This window comes from Gasterosteus aculeatus, chromosome 1 (genome assembly GCF_964276395.1).
Source record: "Gasterosteus aculeatus chromosome 1, fGasAcu3.hap1.1, whole genome shotgun sequence".
Taxonomy (NCBI): Eukaryota; Metazoa; Chordata; class Actinopteri; order Perciformes; family Gasterosteidae; genus Gasterosteus; species Gasterosteus aculeatus.
This window is the reverse complement of record NC_135688.1, coordinates 23,335,396-23,348,935: the sequence shown is the minus strand read 5'-3', so window position 1 is coordinate 23,348,935 and position 13,540 is coordinate 23,335,396. Positions and strand designations below refer to the sequence as shown.

Genomic DNA, 13,540 nt, shown 5'->3' with positions numbered 1-13,540 from the left:
TTTCTTCTCTTTGCTCAGTGCTTAGTGTTCGAAGACGCCCCCAACGGCGTGAAGGCGGCGCTGGCCGCGGGGATGCAGGCAGTTATGATTCCCGATGACAACCTGGACCCCGGCCTCTCCCGGGGGGCCACGCTGAGACTCGGGAGCATGGATGAGTTTGAGCCGCAGCTCTTTGGCCTGCCGGCGTTCGACTGAGCCAGGGTCTGGATCCGATCAGAGGAAACATTGGTGGATCAGATGGATCACCGGTCATACCCCAACATTTTCCATGGGGACATTGATGTTTTTTTGTTGTTGTTGCCAATCAGTTAAATAAAGATGTTTTCTGTCAGATGAGACGTCACAACAATGAGCAAACTCTTTCTGCTAAACTCTGGTGTGCAGGTCATTGGGCTTTTTTTCAGATATTTGCCTCCTGAACAGTCATCCTGATAGGGGATAGAAAAGCAATTCCATTCTGGTGTTCAATAATTCTAAAACTAGTTTGATTCTTATATATACTGTATATGTATATATGTTGATTGAAATACACATGGCATAAAGATACATTCTTTGGCAGGATGTTCTAGAACACACACACTGTCAATCATAAATCTGTCCCTATTCCACATTGTGTTCCGGCGGTCTTACTGTAATACTAAAAACTGCTCCCGGAGCCGAGTCTCCCCTCAAGCTGCTACAATAGGATTTCAGTACACTCCCATTTCCACTTCCCCTTCACGGGCTTTTCATCTTCAAGGAGGGCGGGAAGTCTCTTCAACCCCCCCCTCACTCCCTCACTGAGTGGTTCCATTTGTCTCTATCGTGGCCTCAAACATAGTTTATTTGCGTCCTTGTGTTTGCCTTAAGTCTCATCACAGAGTGATTGCAGTGTGGAAATGGACGACTACTATGTTTTCATATAGATTTTAAAGACGCCTCAGATTCCAAAAAGATTCCGTCCACAGTGTAACAACACTTTTTCAGATGTAAAAATGTGTCACAAAAGAAGAAATCTATCACATAAGCCAAGTGTATTGTTTGCAATTTTTCATTCTTAATTCATTTTCATTTAGTATTTTTATTTCAAGCAAGATATAGGTAACATACAGGCGTATTGCATATGAATTCCTTCACATTTTCAGAGAACCTACCCATGTATAGCATGCATTCTCAATCAGCATGCATGTGGCCACTATGGCTCAACATCAAAGACCCTGATTTTACAGATAAAGGGTGAGATGAAAGAAAAAATGGATTTGTGGAAAAAAATGTATCTGCATCCAACGGTTGACGTCTTATGTACTCATTTTATTGTTATTTGAATACAGTTCTTCCGCTTTGTTTGATAGGTGCAACACACGCTAGACCAGCTACAACATTCTGTAGACTAGAGAAGGACCAACTTCTTCCTTGGGGTGGGGGAAAGGTTTCAACACTTTAAAACATTACCATTAAATTCTGGCCTCAAGATGGGCTCCTCTAGCATCAGTCAGTGGCACCTTGCTTTGAGCTAGGATGCTATTTGCTCCCCTTGAGTATCAGTCAGTGGCCCCTGGATTTTAGCTGGGACGCTATCGGCTCCCCTCTAGCATCAGTCAGTGACCCCTGACTTTAAGCTGGCACGCCATCACCCCCCCCCGAAGTGACAACAACTCACTTTCCGCCCTTACATGCATATAGTGTTTTTAAAAAATATATATTTCTATTACATACAATCCGATGTAGGTTTACTTTGTTTGTGGGTTGACTACTCAAAAAAAGTTTTTTCTATTATTATTGTACAAATCAATAAAGCTAATCAAATGTAAAAAATGCATAAAGCCTCATTTGTTGCCTCCACCTAAATAATATTATTACACTACTTTAGAGAACAATATCTTAGATAACCACGATATGTTTGTTACAACCAGCATGAGCAGAGAACGGATGTTACGTAACAAAACTACGGCTAAAATAAGTCAACGTTGACTTGGTTTCAACAGGTCTTCGTGGTTTAGGTGTGTTTGACCTCCAACCTCTCCGCCCATGAGAGAACTGCTCTAAGCATTTAATGGTGACGCGGATTGGTTAACACTGAGTCATTTGAAGGCCTGATGCGTGTCATCCAGACTGTGCGGTGCGGTCGGGGGGGTACACAGACCTCCAGGACCTGGGAGAACACAACCAGTTCCTAGTGACTTTTAAGATGCATCACAGATGGTTTGCATAAATACTGCTACATTGCAACATCTGCTCTATGGATATGGATCAAATAAATGCATTACTGCCTTGCCGCAGTTCACGGTTAATGAGAAACGTAACACAAAATGCCTCTTTACTGGTGCCATGGTCTAATAAGGCCATTTTTTAGACCCTGTCAAAAAATGAGAGATTTTAGTGCACAGGGTGTTGCCATCCAACATGTACTTTGATGTATTGAGAGCACGTGGAAGAGCACACACTCCATAACAGTCTGTGTTCTTAGACATCCAGCTTGTGAAGGGTAGCGTGTAGCTTGGCATATTCCCCCTCATTTGTCCGTGCGCCGACCCATTTACAAGATAATGGTGTCCAGCTGTGGGCTAAAATCTTTTTTCAGCCTGGCATGCTTAAAACTGCTATTTGCAGGCTTTTTACGGCCTGGTGACAGTACAGGGGGGCAATTCAAACGTCATTTAAAGCCTTTTTAACTTGACTTCTGTCTGTGACAGAAGAGGGCAGCAGAGAAAAGGGGCACAGATAGCTGCCATGTTTCCCAGGCTCCTACCCTGCACTGTGCTCACGACTGATAGGCCAGAGTGGCGGTGGGACACGTTCATCTTCAACGTGTTTTATCGGTACTCAGAGAAGCAGCTCTCCTCTGGAGGCAAAGTCGAAAAGCACTGGACGCCTCAGAAAGACATTGTATTGATGACCTCATTTCTGAACATTAAAGCTTTATTTTTTCATTCTGGTCTTAAGGGGCTGCAGAACAGTGCTTCTGACAAAATGTGGAGAGAGCAGGACGGGGAAACTCGTCAGATAATGAAGGCAGGCCTCTATCCGCGCATTTCTCTCAATCCAGACGAGCAGTCTCAGAAGATACTGATTAGACGTCATATCTCCGGGGAGGCAGTGAGGCGGCTTCTGTATTTTTCTTCGGGTGATTTGAAAAGAAACGTCATCACCTTAGTGAAGGAAGTAAATATGCAAGGGCTTCTGTATTATAGTTAGGAAATCCACTAAAGCAACAGTGGTGCAAGTGTCATAATCCCAAAGATTGCATCTAAATACTACCTAGTAATTGGATGCATGCCGTTTGGGTGTTTGCGGTCTTAAAAATCCTCCCTTTTCCTCAATATACTGAACCAAAACAAATCACTCTTACATGTGCAAGGTGGAAGAACTTTAGATATGTTTCTCTATCCTTGACATAAAAATAAAGCGTATTTTAATTCTGCTTAAATCTTATCTCCCAAGCGCAAACCACACTGCATTTCCAAGAAGGGCAGAGCCCAGAAGAATGATGTTCTGCTGGATGCCATTCTGTATTCCACTGCCAAAGTGTGCAACCTCAACTTGAACCAAAAGGGGATTTCATGGAGATGGAGTTGTTGCAGGGCCTCTGACCGCAAGAGGCATGAGCTGGGACGCAGACACTGAGCTTCCGCCACTTGCTATGCGACCATGCTTCCTCAGTGATGCAAATACACCTCATGTTTTATTCATCTTCAAGTGATGAGAGAATAGATTTGATTACAGGAGCGGGTGATGGAGAGGACGATGTTGGGGAGCAGATTTGTGAACGCAGAGAGGAGTTTAATGCACAATTAAGGCCAGACAATATCAGATTAACATGTTTGGCAATAATGCTTTGTGGAATTAAACCCTAACTTCTTTGTTGTCTTTTAGTATCTTGGGAGTTTGATATCATGGAATAATGAGGATTGATGAAGGTTTTCTTGTTTCGGATTCACATTTTATTTGACTGGAAAAGAAAAATAACTGAATTGAAACAAATGAATGGGACCTGAAGCAGGGACGTATATTTATGCACCCTTGATCATACGCCACCGGGGTGTCTGCACGCAGTAGAAAGCCAATTATCTTCACCAATCTGGGCAGATTGTTTCTAGGAGGATATATTATGTAAATAAGTTATTTTTGTCTCATTCTATTTTCAATATAGCCTATATAGCTATATATATTTAAGGTTAGCTTTCATATAAAAAACACATTAATTATACTTCCGAGTGAGGTTTGGAAAGTTTATTTAGGCCGATAGAGGAAATTAAATTAGGTTTTGTTTCCCTGTGCTCCCTTGTTGTGGTATTAATCAGGTATTGGCTTTTAATCTCACACGATATTGTATCGCACGTTCAGTAATCAGTGTGTTTGCAGTCAACAAAAGAGTATCCTGCACGTCACCAAAGCTGCTTGTGCTTTGGATCTGTTTGTGCTTTTATTTGAAGCAGCTCAGCCCTACAGAGAGAGCAGAGCAAATACAAGATGCAGCGTGATAATAAATTAAGTCAAACTTCAAATTTAGCACTAGGTGCATCCCCACCTTCAGATAATGTGAATGAATCTCAGAGCCGGTGTCCGTTCTGACCTGCTGTAGAAACATCCTTGTGTAGATATAAATTGCCTTTTCTACGCTCGGGAAAACATAACAACCGTGAGTCTTTGAATATAATACACTGTGTAAAACATGCTTATGGAAATTGTATTCTATGGCTCCTAATTGATCCACAGGAATTGAACAAACGGGTCCTGTACAATCCTGATTTGAGGAGAAATGTTGAACGGACTATGGCAATTCTATGGCAATGGAGAGAGACAGCTGTTGGTCAGTATGACCATTCGTTGGGAGAAGAAAAAAAACATGAATTGACTTTAATCTGAGATACATTTAAAAAAAAAAAATGTAGGTGATTTATTTTCTTGGGTCCGAAACTGCCGCTGTGGTTTGGGGGGGGTGGGCGTTTTAGTAAAAATTAGCTTTATGACACAGGAAACAGGAAAGAACTGGGAAGTTGGTTTAGACACCCAACCGTCTATGGGAGAATATAGTGATTTTCAGGAATTTGTTACAACTGGGAAAGTGGTTATTGTGCTTTTTTAGACAAAAATAAGCTTTGCAAGTTACCAATTTATTCTGCAGAAAGGAAAAAAGACGCGTCATTTTACTTGCTATGCACTAGTGATTCCCCATCCCCCATTGTCAATCTGTCCCATCGATCTTCCCATCGAGGTTTTCCAACCTTTACAGCATGTTTTGCGTCTACCCCCAGTCTATAAACGTCCTTGGAGAGCCTCCAAAGGAAAGCGCCCAAGAAGCAACCTAATCAAGTCTTAAAACCACCTCCACTGGCTCATTCCTTTCTCAATGATCCATTACACCTGGTTTTCCACTTGTATCACACAGCCAGGGTTCAACTGTCAATGGAATAGTCATTTTACAGGCCCGTCATTGCTGTTCTCTCAAAGATTCTTAGCTGTGGAGGTCTCAACGAGAGTAAATGCAAGAATCTAATGCATCTAATGCAGGACGGAAAATGTAAAATAAAAGGGAGCCCATGAATACTTTACAGTGGCTCTCCTGTGAAGGAGAACAGTGACAAATGAGCTAAGGTGCATCAGCATCTCATTTCCACCGTCTGGACATTTTCTCAGAGCCTTCTCCCCAAATATTTTTATCTCTTGCTGTTAATCTTCTCTTTAGAGCGTACATTGTGGCATAAAGCTGACAGTGAAGCCACAAAAATGTGTGCGAACAAGTGTTCGTCCAAACGTCTCTTCCAACCCTGTACTTTGCATCATGAGATGTAGCGTCTACCACGCCGCAATAAAAGGAAATGGAATAGAGACTTGTACAGTTGAGAAAATACCGCACTGCAAAAAGTTGAAATCTAGAATAGGTTATTGCATTCCTTATTATCGGGCTGCTCCAATAGGTATCCAAAATATAAAATGGTTAATAGTGAGGTACCATCATAGTTTATATAGCTCAACTTGCTTACAGTTTCAGTCCAGAGTGAGACACATTCTTTGGTCTATAGTTAGGCCTGGCTCAGGTCTATAGTTAGGGCTGTTTTAGGTCATTACATCCAGTGCTATTGCTATCATTACTAATATTATTTTGTATATTATTCTTAATTCCTACTATTCCTACTCTGATAACAATTGGAAATGGACATAATTTACTGGGTTTTTTTTGGTAAGGTATTTTCTTAGGCTATCATACAAACCATTTAATGAGGATGTATTGCAGTTTGAAAGAGAACGGCCATTGTAAAATCAGTTCAGAAGTAAGTCAGACGCAGCGGTGGCTGGTGGAAAATTTTAGGAAGGGCTATAGAATCAATTTCAGCGAACATCCCAGAATGATTTATTGCAAAAGCGGAAAGGTATCAAAACATTATTAATATTATATTAATGTTATTTGTAGTTTACGATTCAGAATTTAATGCAAAAGAAAATAGTAAATAGTAATAGTAAATAAAAGTTTAACAACATATAGGAATGGAATTTAAAGGACATACAAACATAAATATTGATGTTTTTTTAACTGGTCAGAAATGTTTAAGAATAAAACAGTGTTGATAGCCCACCACGCCATAAAACTCCCTCATATTTATAGTAGGAATAATACCAAATCACATGACACACTAGCAATTCTCTAACACGCAGGAGACACTCCATTTACGAGCCCTTGTTGTAGAGTAGCCTTTATTGACCCGCGCTCCAGGGTCCCCTCGGGATTGTAACGGACAGTGAGGGATGCCCCTGGTTCTGACATTTAAATGGTCAAATCAGCGCTCTTCCAGGAAAGTCCCCTCGGATCTCTGTCACAGACTTTGAGCTTCGACTCGGTATGGCGCACGTCATGGCTCCTGGGGTCCGACCAGTTCGATAGCAGCGTTTCTCTTCCAGCCCGTCACCTGCCAAGACGTCAATAAAACTCAAAAAGTGACATGTACATGCATAAAACTACTGCAGTTCTTTGTCCTGTAAGCTCCTTGTGTAATGGCTTTAAAGTAGTGGTGGCAGAATAATTTGATCTATGTTTCTGATTTTCATTGTCAGAAAGACGAGACAGACAGGCAAAAGGATGACAACTCTAGAACTACTGTTGTCTCGAGCTGAGCTTGGACTCCAGCTGCCTTCATATTGTACGGTGCATTAAGACTCTTAAAGTCTGACCTACTGTCAGGTGTCAAGACGGATGGAGAAAAGACTAGTTCTGAATCCGTATGGAGCAACAGAAATGTTCTCGCACAAGAAACCTGAGATAGGGTTGAAAGGATTTTATTATTTCCTGCATTTCAACGACAAAAAATATGGATGGCAAAGTGGATTTTTTAAATGATTTCAGTGTTGAAATAAAACAATTCTTAATCCCATGACAACGGAGCTACTCCGCACTTAAAAATGTGCTCATGTGCTACATGTAAATTAATGGTAAACTTGTGAGGTTTACAGCGTGTAAACTCAAGTAAAACCTTGTGAAGCACCGATGTCTCATTAATAGCCGCGAGAACTTTAAAGTCCACCTAGCTTACAATAGATCACAAATTGGGTTTGGGGTTGCAACGGTACTCAAAAGGATGATAGTGATTTCATTTTTTGTTGGAGACATTTCTTAATCTATACTGTGTTTGAATTTGTTTTTAATAAATGCAAGCGTTTGCTTTTTTTGACATGGCGCATTGTCCGTGTCAGAATGAAGATCACTGCCAGGGCTTTGAGTTCAGTTGATTGAACCCATAACCGACATGACAGGCTTTCACATTAAAAAGGTTTTTTATGGGGTATCTGGCAGCAAATACACTATTATTAACTGAATTAGTATCCTTTGTGACTGATTTTAGTTCAAAGGCACATATTGTGCCACAGAGAGCTGACCAAAGTTTGATTTAGAGTCTTAATTAAGAAAGTGCCAACTGTAAGAATTACCAACCAAGCCTCATAACATTTTTTTGCAACATATGTCCTGACATGGAACATCAAGGTTTGAGACACACAGCATACTGATGTCATGGGTTACGGAGTACGGATAATAAACAAAATCTAGAAAAGAACTAGATTCCTTTCACCCAGGGGACTACAGTTCTTGTCCCATTTGAAATCAAAAGTGAGGCATTTCCTTTCCATTACTGTACCGAACCAAGACTTTTCGTACCGTGAATACCAACATTCTTGAGGATGCAGCTTTGTTGATATGGAACAGAGAAAACCTTTCTATTCTCGACTGTAACGCAAGTTTCCAATCTTTTTATCTATACGATTCTTAGGCTGGATTCACATTCAGGGTTTATACACATTTTGACCAATGGATATGCCTGACTATTCCATGATTTCAAACTAAATTTACATGACCAAAAATGTTGTGAAATGAAAAAGTGAGATTGTAGTATTTAAACTAACAATGCGAATTCCAAGGCATACACAGTGTTTCCCCTACCATTTAATTAGGCCCCAAGAAAGTCTGTTTCCAATATCCACCAGGGATGAGTATCGTTTCGATTTTTTCCAATACCGGTGCTAAAACAGTACTTTTAAAACATACCAGTGCCTGAAATATTACATATTTTGTAACCATTTTTTGTTTATTAAATTAAATAATTAAATAAAAATAAAATATATGAACTCGCCGAGCTGCGAGCAAAAAAAGAAGGGGGACACGAAGAGAGCGCTGATTTACAGGACCCAGCATGCAGGCCAACAGACTCAAAAGTCAGTCTACAGGTTTTTTTGTCAACCTGCAGTCAACTAAGAAAACTCGTTTCAGGACCTTTCAATCGTCACTAATCACGAGTGCTACGCTAAACATGATTTATCTTGGGTTCGGAAATACCAAAGATGATTTTGACTCCGCTAAAAGCGGACCACTGTACATCTTCTCCAGGCAACAAGGGACCTGCTCAGCCTGGAGCGGAGCTCCTGAAGACGCCGCTATCTCTCCCCATTTGTTATGTGGTGTGAAGTGTTGAGGTTGACAAGATGGAGTTAAAACCTCAAAGGCTCAGAGCTAAGTTTTATGTACTTTCAATCAAATTCAGGTTATATAGCATTTTGTAGAGAAAAAGGTAGAAGTCCAAAGTCGAACGAAAACGGGAAAAAGTTTAGGTTCCCAGACAAAGTACAAAGTCAGATGGTAATCCACGAGGTCTGTCTCAAATCCCTCCAACAAACTTCCACATATCTTTTCATTCTCCTCTGCAACTGTCCCTTAAATAGTCCTCCGTGTCACCAAAAGTCCGGAGATTCAGGAAAATCTCCTCCCAGGTTCCAAATTACACCTGTCACAGGTCCAATCGGCAGTCGTCTTTTTCCCCTTTGCACATGACTGAGGACCATGGCAGAGATGAAGTCACTTCTCCTTACTTGTTACATAACTTTTTGTTTTCCAGTTTTGGATCTCATGCACAGTAAAATATAACGCTTTTACATATGTCGGTGTATCAATAAGGATGACTTTATACCTCCTATAACAAGGTTAAGCATGGGTAAAATACAGAACATCTCATATATATGTTGTCATGCTGTCAGCCCAGCAGCTCCTCCTGTGTTTGTTTCCTTTGCCTGTGTTTTCCCCTGTGTCTGCAAGGAGGTGTGGTCTCCGTCTGTTCATCCCCGAAGGGTGTGGCCTGGAACAGCTGACGGCAATCGGCCATCAGGGGACTCCCATATCAATCCGGGTCTTCCTGCCATTCAGTGCCAGATCGTTCCGACGTCAGAGTGGTAAACTACCTATTCAGGCCATCTTGATGCTCACTGAGAATTGACGCTGTCTTTGTTCACCTTTTTCTGTGTTTGCCCTAGTGTTGGAAGATTCGTACTTGCCGGCTGGCGGGCTCTCCGAGGCCAGTCTTCCCTCCGGACTCAACCCGTCCCTGTGTGCATTTTGTGTGTGTGGATATATATATAATATATATATATAATATATATATGTATTATATATATAATATATATATATAATATATATATATGTATTATATATATAATATATATATAATATATATATATATAATATATATATATATATATATATACAGCCTCATTGGTGTCATTGTTGAACAATAGATTACATTACATGTCAAGGCTGACGCCTTTATCCAAAGCGACTTACAATCGGGGTAGAGTCTATAGGAAGTGTGGGATAGATTTTCATGGCTCCCGTTTATTTACTTAATCTACAAGATGAAGGTTTAGTTCATTTTTTTAAAGGTTTGATTACACATTTTAAATATTTTATATAGATATCTAGATATAGATTAATATAAATCTAGAGATCTATATATCTAGATAGATATCTAGATCTATAGATATCTAGATCAGACATCTAGATCTATAGATATCTAGATGTCTGGATCTAGATATATAGAGATCTAGATCCAGACATCTAGCGATCTAGATATATATTAGATAGATATCTAGATGGATCTAGATAGATATCTATCTATCTATATATCTAGATAGATATCTATAGATATCTCTATATATTTATATATATATAAAAAAGAGAGATATATATCTCTCTATATATATCTATATCTCTCTCTCTCATTTTTATATACACACACATATATATATATATATATATATATATATATATATATATATATATATATATATATAAAATCTCTCATCTTATTTTCCAGTCGGAAGAACCTTCCTGTGTGCTGCGCTTGGGCCCACGCCCATCTACCTCACTACAACATATGTAGCCCTAAATATGGTTGATTGTACTCTGATTAAAAATAGTTTCTTACTTATAAGGTTAAGGTTGATTTATATGTCCTCACCTTAGTACACTGATCCGCTAATGGTTCCTTGGTTGTTAAATGATCATGTAACAACCTAAACAAATTTGCATATCATGCTATACACTCAAAAGCACAAGCGCAAAATGTTCTGTTCTGGCAATCAAGTCAAGGAGACGGTGAGCTGCACCTGCTGCTAATTAACCGCTGCATGTGAACCATAAGTATGTTGGCAGGTGCAGAACAGCTCGGCTCTTATATAGATGGTTGGTGCAGAGCGTGACGTTTCAGCACCAACGGCACACGCTGTCAATTTGACAAGATTTGCTTAGTTTTGTAAAAAAAAAAAAGACTGCAATTGAATGAAATCAAGAACAAAAACCTGAATAATGTTAAGGCTTTATGTTGTTTCACTATACATATTTAGTCAATCAGTCATCTTCAAAGCCGCTAAAACTTCACTCATGGTCGTGGGGGGGCTGGAGTCAATCCCAGCCAACATCAGGCAAGAGATGGGATGCACCCTTGATTAGTTGCCAGTCAATCAGAGGCTAGACACAAAGACAAACCACCATTCACACTCACGTCCACACCAATCAATCTAACGCCCAGAGAATGTCTTTGAATATAGTACATTAGGAGTATGTGTTTCTCCATTGCGGTTCCTCCTGCAGTTTGTGGCACGCCTCCTCTTGCCCATTTGCTGCTGTGTGTTGTACACAAACCAACCAGGCACCAGTTTTTAAGGCTAGGAAAAACCAGCATGGCCTAAAGAAAAGCACTTTTTAAAATTGTACACCTGTAATCAACTGTCAAAAAAGTCTGGTGCTGTTCACAATAATAATACCCAATTCTGCACGAGGACGGGTTAAAAATGCAATCTTTGTTTTTATTAGCCATGTAAATGACTAATGCTGATGTTTTGTAAAAAGCAAAAACTATGTTTTTACAACCTTTTGTGCTTCCAAAAGCTTTTATAGTCGACCGTACATTTTTCTAACTGAATTGGTGGAAGGTCAAATGGATAAACTCCAAATGTCGGGGAAGATGAACTGAACACATTGATAATCAAAGAGAAGAGCATGCACACAACATTACAACGGCGATATTTTCTCTTTTTCAATACACAGATATTTATCGGTGTCATAGAAGCAGTTTTATCACAGCTTGTGCCTCACAGAAGTAAACACTGTGCAGCAGCTGCTTGATAAACAAGTGATGGGAATTGATGTATTCATGGGACTCGACAAGCGTAAACAAACTAACACAGGACAAGTGACAGTCAGCTTCTATGCTTTCCCAATTGAACGTTTGATGACATTCTTTAAAGGTGCTTTCTCACTGCTGAGCCTGGCATGTTGGACCACACTTAACCTGGAGGGGTGTGAGCAGTGTGTGTGAGCTATGTGTGTTTACACAAGGCCGGAAAAGTCATGACTCAGCCCATAGCCCTCATGACAAATTCAGTGGATGCTGAGGACGGAGGAGACAGTGTGCCGGTGTTGTGAGATCCGTGTTTGCATCACTGCCGCAGCACTGCCTGAATTATGAATTACACAATGATGAATTACTCATGTCTCACGGTGCTTTGGAGTTAACGTGTTGACTATGAGCTGGGGAATGGAGGCCGAAACTAAGGGACACATTTATAAATCTAATGACTGCTGTTACTGATTCCTTGTACCTCCACATTCAATGTTTAAATTAGCTTTTTTTAGCCTTAATTCATACTTTAATACTATCTTGTAATTCATGTAAATGTACATATTATGCTATGGATTACTCTTCTACTCTAATCTAGTAGCCACTTGAACTTAAATCTGTTAATTTACTAAATATAACTATTAACTTTTTTTAACAATATATTTAGGAGATACATTAATAAACTGTTGAAAACAATACACACAAAATGTCATAAACAGCCATGCCAACAGCTCTATGCCGTAAAACATAGAGATACAAGGCGAAAACCACATCTACCTGATAGCTCCGTGTGCGCACAGTACACATGTAAAGTTTCAAGCTGATTGAGCAAGGATAAACTACTCTACAGAACGGCCGGCTCAGATTCTGCATTTTTTTTATAAGTCGGGTTCAGACCGATCGGCCGATTTGCGTCCTTCCACCACACTATTGATTCATTTAATCAGCCTTAATACACCTAAAGAGGTGCACAAGTGATCCTGTGTTTCCACAGGCCTTTAAAGGTGTAGATCGTCACATGTCACTCGAGATTTCTGAAAAAAAGAGCAGACGGCTTGAGCAGCCATCTTGCCTCTCTCACATGGAGTAATGCATCTCTAAGAGCTCATTGCTCATTGCAATCCATCATTTCTGTGAAAAACAACAAAGGTTAGACACATTTATGATTTTTTACAGTACAGTATATCATCACCTGCGATGGTTTGGTGGCTATTTTGTAATAACTTCGGCAGGCTTTGTCAGGTACATACGGTGGACCTGAAGTGCAAAACACAACAGCAAATAGGAAAACACAACGGAAAATAGGAAAACACAACGGCAAATAGGAAAACACAACGGAAAATAGGAAAACTGGGGAATGCCGCTTTCTAGATATTATGGCCATCAATAAATCAGTGGCGGGACTGAGAGCCTGTAATGAGGGGGGGAGTGAGCGCAGCAGGAGAGCCGCAGCAGAAAGTCACGGAGAGATGGCGATGTTTTACGAGTGTCTTAAATGTCTTACGAGTGTCCTACTAGTGTTTCACCATTGTTTTACCGGCGTTTTGTTGTTCAATTATATTTAGGTGTTACCGGGGACGCTAATGCCGGTGGACGCCGCGGACGCTACGGCCAACACTGCTCGGGGA

At 40.3% G+C, this 13,540-nt stretch overlaps 1 protein-coding gene across 2 annotated transcripts in view; it reads left to right on the top strand.

The window, feature by feature from the left end:
- pudp (pseudouridine 5'-phosphatase) overlaps positions 1-13,540 on the top strand; it is a 229,112-nt gene that overhangs the window by 24,655 nt on the left and 190,917 nt on the right. Inside the window, exon 4 of one of the 2 annotated variants that reach the window (XM_040187730.2) lies at positions 19-1,794. The exons of the other annotated variant lie outside the window; for it this stretch is intronic. Coding sequence (XP_040043664.2) covers positions 19-195 — 177 coding nt within the window. The 3' untranslated portion in view covers positions 196-1,794. Of the gene's footprint in view, positions 1-18; positions 1,795-13,540 lie in introns of those variants that run through there. 2 annotated transcript variants of the gene reach the window in all.